This window comes from Oncorhynchus nerka, linkage group LG17 (genome assembly GCF_034236695.1).
Source record: "Oncorhynchus nerka isolate Pitt River linkage group LG17, Oner_Uvic_2.0, whole genome shotgun sequence".
Lineage (NCBI taxonomy): Eukaryota > Metazoa > Chordata > Actinopteri > Salmoniformes > Salmonidae > Oncorhynchus > Oncorhynchus nerka.
In genome coordinates this window covers 15,529,873-15,550,697 of record NC_088412.1, presented here as the reverse complement: position 1 = coordinate 15,550,697, position 20,825 = coordinate 15,529,873, and the positions used below count along the sequence as shown (strand labels likewise).

General features: G+C 43.9%; 1 protein-coding gene across 1 annotated transcript in view; it reads left to right on the top strand.

The window, feature by feature from the left end:
* The window catches only part of LOC115144765 (cadherin EGF LAG seven-pass G-type receptor 1-like), a 94,562-nt gene that overhangs the window by 56,743 nt on the left and 16,994 nt on the right, over positions 1-20,825 (top strand). Inside the window, exons 6-15 of the mRNA XM_029685815.2 lie at positions 13,982-14,139; positions 14,622-14,785; positions 15,023-15,148; positions 17,068-17,234; positions 17,540-17,725; positions 17,873-17,986; positions 18,093-18,267; positions 18,903-19,044; positions 19,431-19,551; positions 19,658-19,841. Coding sequence (XP_029541675.2) covers positions 13,982-14,139; positions 14,622-14,785; positions 15,023-15,148; positions 17,068-17,234; positions 17,540-17,725; positions 17,873-17,986; positions 18,093-18,267; positions 18,903-19,044; positions 19,431-19,551; positions 19,658-19,841 — 1,537 coding nt within the window. The remainder of the gene's footprint in view (positions 1-13,981; positions 14,140-14,621; positions 14,786-15,022; positions 15,149-17,067; positions 17,235-17,539; positions 17,726-17,872; positions 17,987-18,092; positions 18,268-18,902; positions 19,045-19,430; positions 19,552-19,657; positions 19,842-20,825) is intronic.

The following is a 20,825-nucleotide window of genomic DNA, read 5'->3' as shown; positions in this document are numbered from 1 at the left end:
TATATAGGTATGCACGTCAGCTTTGACATCGGTTTTGATTATCGGGCGTTAAACTAGACGTTGGCCGATACGGATGTTGCCATTTTTAGCTAATCTCGTCTGATTCCGATATGTTCACCGATATATGGTTTCGGTCAATTCCATTTTCATGTGTACAATATCTAACAGTGTTTGGGTCACTTCCTTTTCAACTCCAGTTAATTTAGGAAGTATACTGAAATTCCAATTGGAATTTGGTTTTCTTTCTGAATTGACTGGAGTTTAAATGGAATTGACCCCAAACCTGTGGCACAGTGTCTCAAATAAATATGTTTTTCAGTCAATTTTACAGACATATCTGAAATATCTTTCTACAAACAAATGACTACATTTTTGAAGCTTAAGGGAAACTAGCCTAACTGGAGCAGTATGTACATAAATAGCTGATAGAAGCAGTTTGGGTGTGAAGTGATGTATTGTACTTATTAACTAAAGCCCATTCCCCCTTGCTTGGTTTCTTTCTGTGTGGTCCTGTGATGTTGAGGGCAGCTGAGAAAGTACTGCTCCCTCTCCTGACTTCATGTTCACTCCCCATTGAGCCACACAAGCCCTGGCCGGGCACTCTTCCCCTGTTGGGTCATTCTCGGGGCGGCCCCTGACAGTGAGGGGCTTGGGGTTCCACTACGACACCAGCCGTGACCTATTTACTCTGTTATACACCACAAAGTCCTGGCTGTGTATAACTACTGCTAGAACATATTTAGTCCCTTCTAAGATTTTGAAATATCATTATTGATCGGGAAAGAGGATTAAATGTGGATTGGTTTGAAACTTCAGTCGAATCCCTTTTTTTTGGTATGTTGATTGAACGTTTTCTTTGTGACTATCTAGCAGAACTTGAAATATTTGAACAATTCCCAATCCCCTTCCCTTCAACATATGTGCTAAATCAGGGTGACACAGTGTTTCTTGGTAAACTTATACAAATCTACAAAGTATATACACCCTTATGGGCTTAAAAAAAAGAGGACTGTACCATGTCAGATATAGAGTTGAAATGTAATACATTTTGAGTTTGCATCCCAATATTACAGTTTATATCCATCACAGAAGACTGAAATATAACAAAACCATTTGAAATAGAAACAGCAGATTCTCTGCGTAACAAAAAAATAATAATAATTATGAAATTGTAAAAAAAAAAATGAATAACTTCGCTCTATTAGGCCAATAGAGGGCGCTTTGGTCATTTCGACTGCAGGAAAGGGTTTTAAGTAGGGGTGAAATTGTAGGTGTGTTCCTATTGAACCGTTCGGTACAAGGTCCACGGTGCACGGTTCGGTACGCACTGTGAACCGAACAATACATGAATCATATATTATAGCTAGGAAAATATATATATATTTCATTGTAAAAAAAAATATTATTGCATAAACCAATGGTGTATAAATTAACGTGTGAAAAATATCCACATAGTAATAAAGTTGTTTTTTAGTTGTCTGCAGCTCATTAGTTATTTCACTCCAGCGAGAACAGAGCTGAGAGACCGTCGTAGCAGCAATTAACTTATGAAGGAACAGAGCTGAGAGACCGTCGTAGCAGCAATTAACTTATGAAGGAACAGAGCTGAGAGACCGTCATAGCAGCAATTAACTTATGAAGGAACAGAGCTGAGAGACCGTCGTAGCAGCAATTAACTTATGAAGGAACAGAGCTGAGAGACCGTCGTAGCAGCAATTAACTTATGAAGGAACAGAGCTGAGAGACCGTCATAGCAGCAATTAACTTATGAAGGAACAGAGCTGAGAGACCGTCGTAGCAGCAATTAACTTATGAAGGAACAGAGCTGAGAGACCGTCATAGCAGCAATTAACTTATGAAGGAACAGAGCTGAGAGACCGTCGTAGCAGCAATTAACTTATGAAGGAACAGAGCTGAGAGACCGTCGTAGCAGCAATTAACTTATGAAGGAACAGAGCTGAGAGACCGTCGTAGCAGCAATTAACTTATGAAGGAACAGAGCTGAGAGACCGTCATAGCAGCAATTAACTTATGAAGGAACAGAGCTGAGAGACCGTCGTAGCAGCAATTAACTTATGAAGGAACAGAGCTGAGAGACCGTCGTAGCAGCAATTAACTTATGAAGGAACAGAGCTGAGAGACCGTCGTAGCAGCAATTAACTTATGAAGGAACAGAGCTGAGAGACCGTCATAGCAGCAATTAACTTATGAAGGAACAGAGCTGAGAGACCGTCGTAGCAGCAATTAACTTATGAAGGAACAGAGCTGAGAGACCGTCGTAGCAGCAATTAACTTATGAAGGAACAGAGCTGAGAGACCGTCGTAGCAGCAATTAACTTATGAAGGAACAGAGCTGAGTGATCGTCATAGCAGCAATTAACTTATGAAGGAACAGAGCTGAGAGACCGTCATAGCAGCAATTAACTTATGAAGGAACAGAGCTGAGAGACCGTCGTAGCAGCAATTAACTTATGAAGGAACAGAGCTGAGTGATCGTCATAGCAGCAATTAACTTATGAAGGAACAGAGCTGAGAGACCGTCGTAGCAGCAATTAACTTATGAAGGAACAGAGCTGAGAGACCGTCGTAGCAGCAATTAGCTTATGAAGGAACAGAGCTGAGAGACCGTCGTAGCAGCAATTAACTTATGAAGGAACAGAGCTGAGAGACCGTCGTAGCAGCAATTAACTTATGAAGGAACAGAGCTGAGAGACCGTCATAGCAGCAATTAACTTATGAAGGAACAGAGCTGAGAGACCGTCGTAGCAGCAATTAACTTATGAAGGAATTAGCAGTTAGTTAAATGCAAAGGAGCAACATGGCGAGCCAGAAGTTGAAGACGCCCCAGTATCATTCAGGTCTGCCGTCTGGGAACATTTCGGTTTCCCTGTAAATTATAACGGGGATTGCCAACGAGTGGTGGATATAACATCTACAACATGTAGGCTCTGTTCATTGCTGATAGCCTGTTAGAGTGGTGGATATAACATCTACAACGTGTAGGCTCTGTTCATTGCTGATAGCCTGTTAGAGTGGTGGATATAACATCTACAACGTGTAGGCTCTGTTCATTGCTGATAGCCTGTTAGAGTGGTGGATATAACATCTACAACGTGTAGGCTCTGTTCATTGCTGATAGCCTGTTAGAGTGGTGGATATAACATCTACAACGTGTAGGCTCTGTTCATTGCTGATAGCCTGTTAGAGTGGTGGATATAACATCTACAACGTGTAGGCTCTGTTCATTGCTGATAGCCTGTTAGAGTGGTGGATATAACATCTACAACGTGTAGGCTCTGTTCATTGCTGATAGCCTGTTAGAGTGGTAGATATAACATCTACAACGTGTAGGCTCTGTTCATTGCTGATAGCCTGTTAGAGTGGTGGATATAACATCTACAACGTGTAGGCTCTGTTCATTGCTGATAGCCTGTTAGAGTGGTGGATATAACATCTACAACGTGTAGGCTCTGTTCATTGCTGATAGCCTGTTAGAGTGGTGGATATAACATCTACAACGTGTAGGCTCTGTTCATTGCTGATAGCCTGTTAGAGTGGTGGATATAACATCTACAACGTGTAGGCTCTGTTCATTGCTGATAGCCTGTTAGAGTGGTGGATATAACATCTACAACGTGTAGGCTCTGTTCATTGCTGATAGCCTGTTAGAGTGGTGGATATAACATCTACAACGTGTAGGCTCTGTTCATTGCTGATAGCCTGTTAGAGTGGTGGATATAACATCTACAACGTGTAGGCTCTGTTCATTGCTGATAGCCTGTTAGAGTGGTAGATATAACATCTACAACGTGTAGGCTCTGTTCATTGCTGATAGCCTGTTAGAGTGGTGGATATAACATCTACAACATGTAGGCTCTGTTCATTGCTGATAGCCTGTTAGAGTGGTGGATATAACATCTACAACGTGTAGGCTCTGTTCATTGCTGATAGCCTGTTAGAGTGGTGGATATAACATCTACAACGTGTAGGCTCTGTTCATTGCTGATAGCCTGTTAGAGTGGTGGATATAACATCTACAACGTGTAGGCTCTGTTCATTGCTGATAGCCTGTTAGAGTGGTGGATATAACATCTACAACGTGTAGGCTCTGTTCATTGCTGATAGCCTGTTAGAGTGGTGGATATAACATCTACAACGTGTAGGCTCTGTTCATTGCTGATAGCCTGTTAGAGTGGTGGATATAACATCTACAACGTGTAGGCTCTGTTCATTGCTGATAGCCTGTTAGAGTGGTGGATATAACATCTACAACGTGTAGGCTCTGTTTATTACTGATAGCCTGTTAGAGTGGTGGATATAACATCTACAACGTGTAGGCTCTGTTCATTGCTGATAGCCTGTTAGAGTGGTGGATATAACATCTACAACGTGTAGGCTCTGTTCATTGCTGATAGCCTGTTAGAGTGGTGGATATAACATCTACAACGTGTAGGCTCTGTTCATTGCTGATAGCCTGTTAGAGTGGTGGATATAACATCTACAACGTGTAGGCTCTGTTCATTGCTGATAGCCTGTTAGAGTGGTGGATATAACATCTACAACGTGTAGGCTCTGTTCATTGCTGATAGCCTGTTAGAGTGGTGGATATAACATCTACAACGTGTAGGCTCTGTTCATTGCTGATAGCCTGTTAGAGTGGTGGATATAACATCTACAACGTGTAGGCTCTGTTCATTGCTGATAGCCTGTTAGAGTGGTGGATATAACATCTACAACGTGTAGGCTCTGTTCATTGCTGATAGCCTGTTAGAGTGGTGGATATAACATCTACAACGTGTAGGCTCTGTTCATTGCTGATAGCCTGTTAGAGTGGTGGATATAACATCTACAACGTGTAGGCTCTGTTCATTGCTGATAGCCTGTTAGAGTGGTGGATATAACATCTACAACGTGTAGGCTCTGTTCATTGCTGATAGCCTGTTAGAGTGGTGGATATAACATCTACAACGTGTAGGCTCTGTTCATTGCTGATAGCCTGTTAGAGTGGTGGATATAACATCTACAACGTGTAGGCTCTGTTCATTGCTGATAGCCTGTTAGAGTGGTGGATATAACATCTACAACGTGTAGGCTCTGTTTATTACTGATAGCCTGTTAGAGTGGTGGATATAACATCTACAACGTGTAGGCTCTGTTCATTGCTGATAGCCTGTTAGAGTGGTGGATATAACATCTACAACGTGTAGGCTCTGTTCATTGCTGATAGCCTGTTAGAGTGGTGGATATAACATCTACAACGTGTAGGCTCTGTTCATTGCTGATAGCCTGTTAGAGTGGTGGATATAACATCTACAACGTGTAGGCTCTGTTCATTGCTGATAGCCTGTTAGAGTGGTGGATATAACATCTACACGTGTAGGCTCTGTTCATTGCTGATAGCCTGTTAGAGTGGTGGATATAACATCTACAACGTGTAGGCTCTGTTCATTGCTGATAGCCTGTTAGAGTGGTGGATATAACATCTACAACGTGTAGGCTCTGTTCATTGCTGATAGCCTGTTAGAGTGGTGGATATAACATCTACAACGTGTAGGCTCTGTTCATTGCTGATAGCCTGTTAGAGTGGTGGATATAACATCTACAACGTGTAGGCTCTGTTCATTGCTGATAGCCTGTTAGAGTGGTGGATATAACATCTACAACGTGTAGGCTCTGTTCATTGCTGATAGCCTGTTAGAGTGGTGGATATAACATCTACAACGTGTAGGCTCTGTTCATTGCTGATAGCCTGTTAGAGTGGTGGATATAACATCTACAACGTGTAGGCTCTGTTCATTACTGATAGCCTGTTAGAGTGGTGGATATAACATCTACAACGTGTAGCCTCTGTTCATTGCTGATAGCCTGTTAGAGTGGTGGATATAACATCTACAACGTGTAGGCTCTGTTCATTGCTGATAGCCTGTTAGAGTGGTGGATATAACATCTACAACGTGTAGGCTCTGTTAGAGTGGCAATACGAGTAACATGACTACTCATTTGCACCGACATCACCCCAAAGTACCAATCGGTGGGACTGGGCGAAAAAATGAAACGGCAACCACTTCTCCCCACGGCCTTCAGGCAACCACTTCTCCCCACGGCCTTCAGGCAACCACTTCTCCCCACGGCCTTCAGGCAACCACTTCTCCCCACGGCCTTCAGGCAACCACTTCTCCCCACGGCCTTCAGGCAACAATATCCGTCTGACTCCGGTAGGGATAAAGAAATCAACGAAACGACAGCAAAATTCATAGCGGCAGATATGAGACCTTTCTCTGTGGTAGAGAATGCGGGGTTCAGAGACATGTTTAAAGTGATCGAGCCGCGCTTCAATTTTTCTCCCCGTACACATTTTGCCCAGACATGAATACCTGCCTTATACAAAAAAAACTAAAGAACAACTTGAGAGTGAGTTGTCAGAAACGCGGCCTGTTGCTCTAACAGACAGTTGGACGTCTAGAGCTAAATAGAGCAACCTTACTGTAACGGCTCATTTCATTACGGCAGAGTGGGAGTTAAAAAGCCATGTCCTTCAAACACGTCCCCTTGAGAGTCGTCACACCAGTGTAAACTTGGGGGAAGAGCAGAGGGAAGTCGTTGCAATGTGGAAGTTGGAGAGGGATAATGTAACGATTCATGTGACCACTGACAATGCTAGAAATCTTGTAAATGCAGTTGCGCTCTCTGGATTGGGGCAACAGATAGGATGCTCTGCTCGTTTTTAATCTAACATCTCAAAAAGCAATGTCAGTGAATCCAATCTCTCGCCTCCTAGCAACGATCAGGAAGGTGGTATCCTTCTGTCATAAAAGCACAACTGCTGCATATGTTTTCAAGACAAAACAGGAGATGCTGGAGCTGCCAAACCACAAACTAATCCAAGATGTCCGTACTAGATGGAATTCAAGCCATGACATGGTTGAGAGAAACCTTGAGCAGAAAGTTGTGGTGTATTTTACACTGACTGATCAAGCTGTGAGGAAGAATGTCAAAGATATTGTGACTTTGTCTGAAAATGACATGAGACCAGCAGAGGAAGTTATCAAAGTGTGCAAACCTCTCAAAACAGTGATATGCACTGAGAGCCTTCCATCATTCCACTAGTTTCCATGGCCCTGCTTATGAAAGCAATGATCCTGAAATCAATAGTGGCATCTGATGAAGATCACCCGGCAGTAAGGGATGTCAAGACTGCTATCAGAGTTAACCTGGAGCCTAGATATGCTGACCCTGGTGTCCAAGACTTCTTACACAAGAGCACCGCTTTGGATCCCCGGTTCAAGTCCCTGCTGCACCTTGATGCTGCTGCTCGTCTGAGAGTCTACAATGAACTCACAGCAGGTATTGTATTTATTTTGTTACTGTGACATTTATTATTTTATTAATTAGTGATTTAACAATTAATTATAAAGTAATAATTGTAATAGTTATAATAGTGTCTGATGTATATTTCTAACAATAAATATTATTTTGAACCATATTTTTTATATATTTAAAGCCACATTAGAGATAGTAATTTTCATCTCATTTAATTCTGCAGGGTCAGGCCACAGATACCACAGGAGCCAACACCTCTCCAAAGACGGCAGGCGACAGGGGTTCTCCTCCAGAAAAGAAGTCTGCCATGGCTGAGCTTTTTGGGGAGTTGTTCACGACCCAGGAGCAGGGTCTAGAGGAGTCAAAGGTCAAGGTCATAGAGGGGGAGGTGACCTCATACAGGGACGTGGACTGTATTCCCCTGGATGCTGATCCACTTACATGGTGGAAAACCAAAGAGTTAATATACCCTCATGTTGCCATGTTAGCAAGGTGCTACCTGGCTGTGCCTGGGACCTCTGTCCCTGGTGAGAGGGTTTTCTCCACATCGGCTAACATTGTCACAGCAAGCCGATCTGTGCTCACTGTAAATAATGTGGATAGACTAATCTTCTTAAATAAAAACTTGGAAATCTGATCAAAATGTTTTTGGGTAGTTACAACAGGTTAAGGCACTGCTAAGTGACTTAATGTTGATATATGCTGCTGGACTCTTGTTGAAGTTCTGTTTTAAATGACTATTTAATTTCATGTTTTAAGGCAGGCACTGCTGTTTTTTGTTGCCCCTTCGTTTCCATCTGCTCCTGGGAATTCAAGCTACCCTGTTTACTATTATAATAAATCGAAAATCTAAATAAAAATGACATATTTCTCAGGCTTTTATTTTGTCAATGTATCGAAACCGTACCGAACCGTGACACCACTGTACCGTATCGTACCGAACCGTGACACCACTGTACCGTATCGTGCCGAACCGTGACACCACTGTACCGTATCGTACCGAACCGTGACACCACTGTACCGTATCGTACCGAACCGTGACACCACTGTACCGTATCGTTCCGAACCGTGACACCACTGTACCGTATCGTACCGAACCGTGACACCACTGTACCGTATCGTACCGAACCGTGACACCACTGTACCGTATCGCACCGAACCGTGACACCACTGTACCGCATCGCACCGAACCGTGACACCACTGTACCGCATCGCATCAACCGTGACACCACTGTACCGCATCGCACGAACCGTGACACCTCTGTACCGCATCGCACCGAACCGTGACACCGCTGTACCGTATCGTACCGAACCGTGATCACCGAACCGTGACACCGCTGTACCCGCATCGCATCAACCGTGACACCACTGTACCGTATCGCACCGAACCGTGACACCACTGTACCGCATCGCACCGAACCGTGACACCACTGTACGAACCGTGACACCACTGTACCGCATCGTACCGAACCGTGACACCACTGTACCGCATCGCACCGAACCGTGACACCACTGTACCGTATCGTACCGAACCGTGACACCACTGTACCGTATCGCACCGAACCGTGACACAACTGTACCGTATCGCACCGAACCGTGACACCACTGTACCGCATCGCACCGAACCGTGACACCACTGTACCGCATCGAACCGACACCACTGTGACATCCACTGAACCGTGACACCACTGTACCGTATCGAACCGTGACACCACTGTACAGTATCGTCGAACCGTGACACCACTGTACCGTATCGCCGAACCGTGACACCACTGTACCGCATCGCACCGAACCGTGACACCACTGTACCGTATCGCACCGAACCGTGACACCACTGTACCGCATCGTACTGAACCGTGACACCACTGTACCGTATCGCATCGAACCGTGACACCACTGTACCGTATCGTACCGAACCGTGACACCACTGTACCGTATCGTACCGAACCGTGACACCACTGTATCGTACCGAACCGTGACACCACTGTACCGTATCGTACCGAACCGTGACACCACTGTACCGTATCGTACCGAACCGTGAGTTTTGTGAACCGTTTCACCACTAGCTTTAAGACAGTACAGTATAAAGTTAGGCTTAAACTGCTTCTCCAATGGAAATCCCTGATCACACTTGTAGGCGATCATGGCGACGTTGGCTACCTAAGCTCATGAGTAGAAACACATAACAGGTCATTTTGTGCCAAACTGTGCATTTGCAGGCCATCTAATTAAGGGCACTTCTTCCATATAAAGTTGTTTTTAATGAAAATCTAAATGTGTCAGTTTGTCAGTTTAACGAGGTTGGAGTATTAACAAGTTCAACTACTTAAGACATTGGCTCGAATCTAGGTTATGTCTTTATTTTTCAAGAAAATGTACATCTGAGAAAGAATGTTTCACTTCTCTCATTGACTTCTCAAAATCCCGGCCTGGTCTGCTTGGTCTGCCTCCCAAGGGTTCCCAGAAGTCTGGTGATGTTGCGCCTCTGGGTTTAGAAACTCTGTGCTTTCACTCTCAATACAAAAGAGGGATAGAGCAGCTAGTTGTTTTGTCTAGTTCATTCTGGCCTTCACAGCCGTGGCATGCACCATCTGCATCATATGCACACGCATACACGCACTTATGCAGACACACACACACACACATACGCACACACACACACATACAGACATGGTTTAGAATTTTCATCATTCAGCTCATTCTGCACATTCTGGAGAAGATACGCTAAAAGCATTGTTTTAGTGATTGTTTTGTACTCAGGCTTTCCTTAGTGGACAGGAAGATGGAACACACATGATTCATGTCTGTGAATGTATGATAGTGTTTGTTTGGAATGTGTGGAAAAGAGAGGGGAACAAATGTCACTGAGTTCCTGTTGTTTGGGTTGACCTTGACATGGTGACATAATGTGAATAGAATGCAGCCTGTATATGGCAACAACAAGGGAGATCGTGTATACTTTACAGTAGTTTTGCTATAATTGGTCTAGTAAGAGCTCTATTCTGAGTATGCCCTCTCTCATATTAAACATGGTGCCAAACCAAACAGTCCAAAACTCTGCAACAACAGTCTTCCAGGTCCCTTCTGTCAGAGCCTAGATGTCTGAAAGATAAACCAGAACAGCACAAACAGACGGCCAACACAGTCAATTTACAACCTTTTTTTATCTACCCCCCATAGCCCAACCATGAGAAAATAGGGATAAAAGAAACAGATGCCCAAAGAGTCGTATCTATGTTACTCTGGCGTTATTAATGAAGGCCAGAACAATGTAAAGTAGTGTGGAGTGCAGCAGGCATTTGTGATTGATCCATAATCCAGATATTTCAATTCAGAATGCAAATATGGAAACTTTTGAACTGGGTAGAATGTATTGTGTGAAAAGAGCAAGACAATGTTAGTATTGCAGTAGCTACATTGTAGTACAATGTTCAGGCCTCTCCTCTGACAACAGAATTACTCCATGATTAATTTCTCCCCAGGGCCTGTGGTCTTTCACTATGATGCTTTCACATTGCTCAGTGTACTGTGTAAACCTAGCGATGCCTATTACCAAACTGGCGATCATATAGCCTGTGTTGTAACCTAGCCTTAGGACCAATGTTCCCCCTAAGCTGCGCGCGTTCACGGGAGCCCAGCTCCCCCGGGACTGTTGTAGAAGAAATATCAGCCTGCGCAGAGAAGCACGAGATTGAACTTCACTCAACTTTGTAGTTTTCCCCGTTAGTCAACACTATCAAATGAACTTTTAACTAGGCACACCTGTTAATTGAAATGCATTCCAGGTGACTACCTAATGTGGCTGGTTGAGAGAATGCCAAGAGTGTGCAAAGCTGTCATCAAGGCAAAGGGTGGTTACTTTGAAGAATCTAAAATCTATTTTGATTTGTTTAACACTTTTTTTGGTTACTACATGATTCCATGTGTGTTATTTCATAGTTTTGATGTCTTCACTATTATTCTACAATGTAGAAAATAGTACAAATAAAGAAAAACCCTTGAATGAGTAGGTGTGTCCAAACTTTGACTGGTACTGTACGTGTAGTGACATGTGCACGTTTGTACATTTGTTCATATCCTTTGCTAGTTACTGAGTTATTAGCCCAGTTATAGATTATTTAAAGTCAGCAATGGGGGAGTTATTTCTTCCTACAAGAGCACAACAATCTTTTTTTTTTGTCTTAAAGGGGCAGTGTTGTATTTTGAGAGTAGCCAATAGGCAGAGGATAGGATCATTTGTCTGATTCTCTGTAATAATGGTATGGAAATAATGATGCATGGTTTCTTGCATCAAACAACACAACAGCATTTTCAGTCACTTACATGTCTGAAGGACAAGTAGATAAATATGTTCATGTCAAGCCCTGCATGTTTTTTTTCAATAGTCTCATGGAATGTAGGCCTACAATGAACACCACACATTGCCTGCTACTGTAGGCTGAATGATAGAACAGCTATTTCCATGTTAAAATGTTATGGGATGCATTTTCTCCATTGTTTTTAATGGAAGGCCACTCATGCAGGCCTGCATTATGGTTTAATAGCCACAGTAGCCGCCTTGACCGCTATTAAAACTAACTTAAACCGGGTACAGCCTCAGTGTTCAGAGTAAACGCACGCCGGAAGTTGCACAGAATTTTCACAATGTTCAAGTTTGAGCTCAGCAGACCTGAAATTTGCTCAGTGAGGAAAATGTTTTGAGGGAACATTACTTAGAACTTATGCTTCATGTTTGCTTATTGTCCAGTAGGTGTACATTAGGCACATTTCAAGACTATAGATTATAGTCCTCACCATTCCAAAGTGAAAGTCTGTATTTATCAAGGCTTGGCTGGAGGAGAGAAGAGTGATACGTCTTTATCTTTGTTCCATGGTGTTGTTTTCATGTTCAGAACAAATGACCAAGAGAAAAGGGGAAAGGGACATACATCAACATGTCTACATTCAACTATAAACCAGTGGAGCCTCAAGTCTCTTCAGTTTCATGGGAAAATTGCTATTGTTTTTTAAAAAGTTAAATGAATTGTCTACTAAAAGGTTGAGTTAAATGTTGGTCTTTGCTAAACTCTGTTAAAGTAGGACATCTTTGTTTTACAGATTATATTAGACATTTTAATAGTCACATTTACAGGCCTGCAGATGTAATTACATGGTACAGTGAAATTCTTCAACTCTGAGCACCAACAATGCAGGGCAAAGTAATGTCTCTAGTGTGGAGGGAAGGAGGAGAAGTGATGTTTGCCAGAAACACTACCTCTACTAGCAGACACACAGTTGACAGATTAGAGAGATAAAGACTTGGGCGTCTGGAGATTAAACGTAGATGACAGACGTTCCCAAGAGCTTAATCCCACCAACAGGAATATGCTCTTGGTAGGAATAAATAATGATCATCCCAATTCCTGAATGGAGGTGTTTTCAGAAGTAACAGTCATATTCGTATCCTGTTACTCAGTAGGGGATATTTGGAGACTTCACAACAAAGTTGCTTTGATCACATATTGGTAGCTTTTGGCATGAATCCTGGCAATGGGGCTTGAAAGGCCAACAGTTAGAGCGTGAAGTCCTCTATTTTCCATCAACCCAGAATATTTAGGTAAATATGTCATCAGGGAATCTGATATGCTCATTGTGTGGAATGTCATCCCTGCTAGAGTAATCAGTTGTCTGAAACTCGACTCTTAGCACCCAATGGGCATCCCCCGTTTGACTTGTGACACCTGGAATGCTGTCATTAATTAGGGAGTGTCTCAGAGATTGATAGTAGTCTATAAGACTATAGGAGGGGAGTAATGTGATTATTGTGACTAGCCTGATATTTCCACCAGGGAGATTACTCTTAAACACATTACAATGAGCAATTGTGTTTGGTTTGTGCTAAAGTCCCAGCATGCACCTCTAAAAGAAACAGCTGTTCCTACAATATTGTTATACCTCTTCCTGTTGTCACACCTGCAGTTGCATAGGTCATCCTTCCTGCAATGTCACACCCCCACAGGAAAGAGATCAAAGGTCCACACACACACAGACAGACACACACACAGACATACAGTTTGATAGAAACACACATGCAAATTGTGTATTTGCACGCACAGATACACATTGAGGTGACACAAGGTCACTGAACGTGACGCTGCTTGGGGAGAACTCAGTGGATGTGGTGTCAATAGCTTGATAAAGCACCGTGAGACGAGTTGCAGGGGGGTTAACACTGACAGTTGCTGACGATATCTCCAATTGTTGTGGCCAATTGGTGGAAACTGGGGTCCCAGAGGAGGATTTGACATAGAATGGCGTTCTCAGTCTATGGTATGTCTTCACCCACCAGTGTCCCGATCTGATGATCCAATTACACTCCAACAATCAACGGCACATCAACTTCACTGAGCGATAAACAGCCTCTTCACACTGGGCTTGAGCCCAGGGGTTCTTGCTGTCCCCAAATACTGTTGCACCAAACAAACAGTCCCGCGCTTCAAAAAGGGAAAACCATGAGACCATGACCTTCATTAGTCATCGAGAAGCTGTTCCCCTTCCGAGAATGACAGTATGGTTCCTCACTTGTATGGCTGAAAGCCCCAATTTTCTCACTGGATATTGGTACCTTAGTTTATTAGCTGTGACGTCCTTACATTTCATATGACCTCCCTTCTCTTTCCAGCCCAATATTGGTCGCCTTGGCATCCCCCACGGACCATCAGGAGAGAAGGTGGCAGTCGTTGCTGTGGACGACTGCGACATCGCCATGGCAATTGGCTTTGGTGGCCAGATCGGGAACTACTCTTGTGCCGCCCAGGGCATACAGACAGGACAGAAAAAGTGAGTGCAGTCTCATAGGGTTTATCCTATTCACTTCTTAACCTTGTGATTCTTTATTCTTATGCAAATGCCCATATCTAAATGTGTTTCTTATTTAAATGTAAATCGCCTCCTGCTAGGGAAAAAATGGTTGGGTATTAGTAAATCGCAAGATTTGACAATAGAGGGCATTTTGTTATATGCGAGCAGTGCATTTTTTTCTTAACTTGTGTTATGAGTTCATGTTACGCCAGCATTGGTCCCCCTAAACAGTGGAGGTTTTGATGCAGGGGTAAAGTAGTTGTAAGGGGCTTGATCAGCCTTTCTCTTTGCCTTTTGGTTTGTGTGTTGAGTCACAATGTTAATAACAATGTTCTAGTGTGGTTGTAATGTGATTGGTGCACTGGAATGTCAATCAGAGAATCATGTTCATAACAAAAGGCCTTGACTCTCCACTCAGAATCAGACCCAGTTGATAGTTGTTCTATGTTGTCCATCTCTAGGTCCCTGGACCTGACCGGTCCACTACTACTGGGTGGTGTTCCCAACCTGCCGGAGGATTTCCCCGTCCGGAACCGACACTTTGTGGGCTGCATGAGAGACCTGACTATAGACAGCAAGCCTGTGGACATGGCCAGTTATGTGGCCAACAACGGCACGGCCGCAGGTCTGTTCTAATCCTCACGTGTGTGGTATTCATTTGATAGTTGTCATCTGTAGCTCAGTTGGTAGAGCACGGTGCTTGTAATGCCAGGGTAGTGGGTTTGATTCTCGGGACAACCCTGAATGTAAAATGTACGCACCCATGATTGTAAGTCTGCTAAATGGCATATTTCAACGTATTAGTCTAATCCTATTGATTGCCACTGATTATCATAAGCCTGTATTACATGTCTGTATTCAGGGTGCACAGCGAAGAAGGACTTCTGCACTCAACGTGTGTGTCTGAATGGAGGAGTCTGTGTGAACAAGTGGAGCACGTACTCCTGTGGCTGTCCCCTGGGTTACGGAGGGAAGAACTGTGAACAAGGTAAAGGATTTTAGGAAAAGTGTATTGGATATATTTTGGGGGGGGGTTTCCTGTATGGGTGTGTGTCAGTCTGTATATCCTGCATGTGTGTGTGCATGTGCCCTGTGTGTATGTAGCTGTGTGTTTTATTGTGTGTCTCATAATTAATGGAGTTCAAAACGTTTTAGTCATGATCTTCAAGGCTAGCGGTGAGTAAACAGACAAGGTCAATGTGGACAAGTCTCCTGAATCTCCACATTCCGACATTCCACATACACACTGACCTCTGACCTCTGGCCCTGTTGGAGTACTTTACTAATACATCCTTCCATCCCTGCCTGCTTGAGGTAATCACAGATGTCAACTGGCCTTATTGATGGAAGTAATAGACTGATGGTAACCTGGTTTTCACCTATCCTTAAGGAAGGTATTTACACTTGGCCCAGGGCCAAATGACCACTATTACATATCATTGGTGATCTGATTACCCAGAAGCATTATGGTGCAGTCAGTGGTACTTGTCAGTTGCAATGCTTGTTTTTATGTCTATAGTTGACTAACGCAGGATATAGAGGTAGGAGAGCAATTCATAGTTTATGGTACTATATACTCTATGTAGATTGATGAGGATATTTTTTAAATACATTTTAGAATAAGGTTGTAGCGTAACAAAATGTGGAACAAGTCAAGAGGTCTGAATACTTTACGAATGCTCTGTATAACAAACAGTTTCATGATTGTAAATCACAATAATAGGGTCATTCCACTGATTCGGTGCCTTTTGAGAAGTAAAACTTTGGATTTCACCTCATTTTTACATTCTGTCATAAACAGCACATGTTCAACCATTAAAAAAAGATATAGTTTTCTCTTCTCAAGAGATTAAATGAAAAAGTACTATAGTAAGTGCCTATTAAGTGCCAAATAAAGTAACAGGGTTGACCGTAACAGGGATGACGATTTCTTATTAAATCAGCCATAAATCCCTATCTGACAGGGGATGGAAACGTGTTGTGTGGGACTGGAAATTGAAGACAAGCTTCACAAAAAAAAGGAAATTGTTCAAACATTTCTAGCTTGTCTAACTATGAGTAACAGGGTTGACAAATGATGCTTGACCGGCTCAGTTTTCCACCACAAAACACCAGGAAATGGCCATAAAGAGTCAAAACAGCTCACCTGCTTTTGACTGTTATATGTTCAATCTTTCTTTAGATTTCTTTTTCTTTTTTAAGGAATAGTTTCACCATATTAAAACAAGAGTTCAGGTCACTTAACAGGGTTAACCTTAAAGGACAGATGTAAGTAAATCAGTAATCACAAAATAATTATAATCTTCAGAAATGACTTTGTCAAGCAACAAAATAACTAGGGCTTTACAATGATGGTGAAACCTGGAGAAATGTTGTTATTAAGTGGTTAAATCAAATCTTCCTAGAAGTGACACAGGGTTGATGGAGGGACATGTCAAAGTGCTGAACATTGGCCCTTTAGCTAGCCTTTATTCATAACAAAATCCAATTTATTGAATTATCCTTGTGGTCTATATTAAAGGGCACTTCATTTAATATAACAGGCTTTTAAAATTCAACATTGGTTTACAATTTCTACTTACAATATCAAAGTGACGCAAAAGGCACTCATTTCGTGGAACGACCCATCAATCACCATTTCACAGGAAGCAATGAACAAGTACAGACTCTGTCCACAACTTTTACTGCTGAGCTCATCGTCTGCAAGACCATACACACAGAAGATCTACCTGTATGGCAATGATGTAATGATAGCCCCTGGATGTGTTGCCATGGATTTGTAGTCAGGATTTAGTCAGGCTGTTTGGAACGAGCCTAGAAAGGACCTAGTAAATAAGTTTACTTGTATTCATTTGACTCTAGTTGGTTCTCCAACTGAAGTGACCCTATCTGTTTCCCTTCCTCCAGTCATGCCCTCCCCGCAACACTTTGATGGCCATGCCCTGGTGTGGTGGCGAGAGCCAGAGGTCACCATCAGTGTGCCCTGGTACATGGGCTTGATGTTCAGAACCAGGCAGAGCTCTGGCACCCTGCTGCAGGCCAATGCTGGGGACTTCTCCAAGATACACCTCCTGGTGAGTGGACCGGGGTAGCCCAGAGCCTACACAACAACACCCAGGGCCTTCCTCCATGTTATTAATGCTGGGTAAAGGCTAAGCTAATGCTATGATAAGGCTAAGCTAATGCTATGATAAGGTTAAGCTAATGCTATGATAAGGCTAAGCTAATGCTATGATAAGGCTAAGCTAATATGCTGGCGTTAAATGACTCAACTTCATGTTCTCTCTTTCTTGTCACCCCCCTTTCTCTCATGTCACCCTCTCTCTCCCTCTTTCTCTGCCTTCCATCTGCTTTCTCTCACCATCTGCTTTCTCTCCAGATCAGCGGCAGACATGTGCGTTTCCAGGTGTTCCTGGGGGTGAAGCAGGTTGCCCTGCTGGACTTCTCTCAGGTCAGGGTGAACGACGGGGAGTGGCACCACGTCCTGGTGGAGCTGAAGAGTATCAAAGACGGGAAGGACATCAAATACATGGCCCTAGTATCACTGGACTACGGCATGTTCCAGGTACTCACTGCCTCACTGGCTGGCACATCATATTTGTGTGTTCTGTACTAGTGTTTGTGAATGTAATGGATGATCTAGTGTAATATGGTATGTATGCACAATACACATGGTCTCTGCAAGTGTTCTATGCGTGGGTGCGTTCCACAGAGGTCAGTGGAGATAGGCAACAAGCTGCCAGGCCTGAGGCTGAGGAGTCTGTTTGTGGGAGGGCTGATGAAGAAGGATGGGACGGTCCAGAGCGGACTCAAGGGCTGCATGCAGGTGAGCCTCACACACACCATGTAACTGTACTGTTCCCATCTTTGGAAAGCGAAATCAGTCAGCGCCAACACAGCACTTATGGTCCTTTACTCTCCTATGTTGCCAGGGCGTGCGGATGGGCGAGACGTCCACCAACCTGGCCAACGTCAACATGCTTCAGGGTCAGAAGGTCAGAGTGGAGGATGGTTGTGAGGTGGCCAACCCCTGCACCCCTAACGTCTGCCCTGAGCACAGCCACTGCACCGACAACTGGAGCTCACACACCTGCATGTGCCACCCCGGTAAGCCCCCTGGACGGGACCCACTGAAATGCTTTTAGTAGGGTGTCCATCTACTCCGTCCAGTGGGTCAAAAAACACGCTTTGGTCTTGACATTTCACTTCCTTACATTATAAATGACATTTTACCAAGACAAATATGATTCATCATGTTCTGAATCGTTCCGTGGGGTCTTTATCATGTCATTTTGACATTTTTTTTTATTTCACCTTTATTTAACCATTTCATTGACAGTACATCCAAATAGTCAGATTTCGTAACCTAATACGTCCGATAATAAGCACCGAGCTCTGTTGACATAGCGGTACAGGTTTCTCATAATAACCTTTTGAGGATTACATGAAAAGTGTATACTCAAATATGAAAATACTACATCTCATGTCTCAACATCGATATCCATCTTACCTCTATATTGTTTTATGTCCCGCGGGGTTCAAGAAGAAAGATGAAGTGTTCAACAGGTTTTTTCTCTGGCCTCCATTGATTTAATCACCCTAATTCTAGCCATCCTACAAGGGTAAAAACTCCAAGAACTCTTGAGCAGATTATGATAGAGACATGGGGTTTGGACCATTGGTTGTTTTAGAGGATTATTCACCCATTGGTGAAACGATGCGTTAATATCATTTTTTCCCAGGGTACTTTGGGAGGGAATGTGTGGACGCGTGTTTCCTGAATCCCTGTCAGCATGTGTCCACCTGCGTCCACCAGCCCAGCTCCCCCCACGGCTACGGCTGCCAGTGTGGTCACAACTCCTACGGACAGTACTGCCAGAACAAGTGAGTACCGACACTGATCTAAGGACAGTTTAGTTTTTTTTGTTTTTGTCATTTTAGATTCCGTTTTTTTAAACCCCCACCTGCTGTGAGTCAGTGCCAGTTCTGATGTTTTTAGAAAACAATTCACTTTGTTTCAGAGCTTACCCCAGTAACCCCACTTAACCCCAAAGTACATTCCATCAACCTCTGTAGTAATTTGATTTTGTAAACTGTTGCCCCTTGGCTTTGGTATTCGTTGGTGTTAAACAGATTCATAGTTGTTTTGGCATTGGCTTAGCATATTTCAACTCCCTAATGATTTGCTCATGGTTTTCATCGGTGCATCCTTGCTTGCTAGGATAAACAGGTTTCTAAGTGGAATAACACATAGTTCTGTTGTTCTCCAGAGCCAACCTGCCCTGTGCTCGCGGATGGTGGGGGAACCCTATCTGTGGCCCATGTGACTGTGATGTCAGCAAAGGTTTCTACCGAGACTGCAACAAGACCACTGGGGAGTGCCGCTGTAAGGTACGGAAATGTATTTACCACACGTAGTCTCTTCTGGGCATGTGTTCTAGCTGTCCCCATTCCCTCCTGTATTGCATGATCAGTTCACGCCCTCTCCTACCTTCAGGATAACTACTACCGGCCCGAGGGAGGGGACACTTGCTACTCCTGCGAGTGTTTCCAGCTTGGCGCCATGTCGCGCTCCTGTCACCCCCACACGGGCCAGTGTCAGTGCAGGACCGGCGTGATCGGGCGCCAGTGTAACCGCTGTGACAACCCCTTTGCCGAGGTCACCTCCAGCGGGTGCATGGGTAAGGATCTTACTAAATCTTACTAACTCATTCGCTCCCTGACCCTGACCCTGACCCTTACTAACTCATTAGCTCCCTGACCCTGATCCTGACCCTAACCCTTACTAACTCATTCACTCCCTGACCCTAACCTTTACTAACTCATTAGCTCCCTGACCCTGACCCTAACCCTTACTAACTCATTAGCTCCCTGACCCTGATCCTGACCCTAACCCTTACTAACTCATTCACTCCCTGACCCTAACCTTTACTAACTCATTAGCTCCCTGACCCTAACCCTTACTAACTCATTAGCTCCCTGACCCTGATCCTGACCCTAACCCTAACTCTTACTAACTCATTAGCTCCCTGACCCTAACCCTTACTAACTCATTCGCTCCCTGACCCTGATCCTGACCCTAACCCTTACTAACTCATTCGCTCCCTGACCCTAACCTTTACTAACTCATTCGCTCCCTGACCTAAACCCTAACCCTTACTAACTCATTCGCTCCCTGACCCTGATCCTGACCCAAACTCATTGGCTCCCTGACCCTAACCCTAACTCTTACTAACTCATTCGCTCCCTGACCCCAACCCTAACCGAACCCTAACCCTAACCCTAACTCTTACTAACTCGTTAGCTCCCTGACCCCAACCCTTACTAACTCATTCGCTCCCTGACCTAAACCCTAACTCTTACTAACTCATTGGCTCCCTGACCCTGATCCTGACCCTAACTCATTAGCTCCTTGACCCTAACCCTCACTACCTCATTGGCTCTCTGACCCTGATCCTGACCCTAACTCATTCGCTCCCTGACCCTGATCCTGACCCTAACTCATTAGCTCCCTGATCCTGATCTTAACCCCAACCCTTACGAACTCATTGGCTCCTTGACCCTGACCCTGATCCTGACCCTTACTCATTAGCTCCCTGACCCTAACCCTTACTAACTCATTGGCTCCCTGACCCTGACCCTAACTCATTGGCTCCCTGACCCTG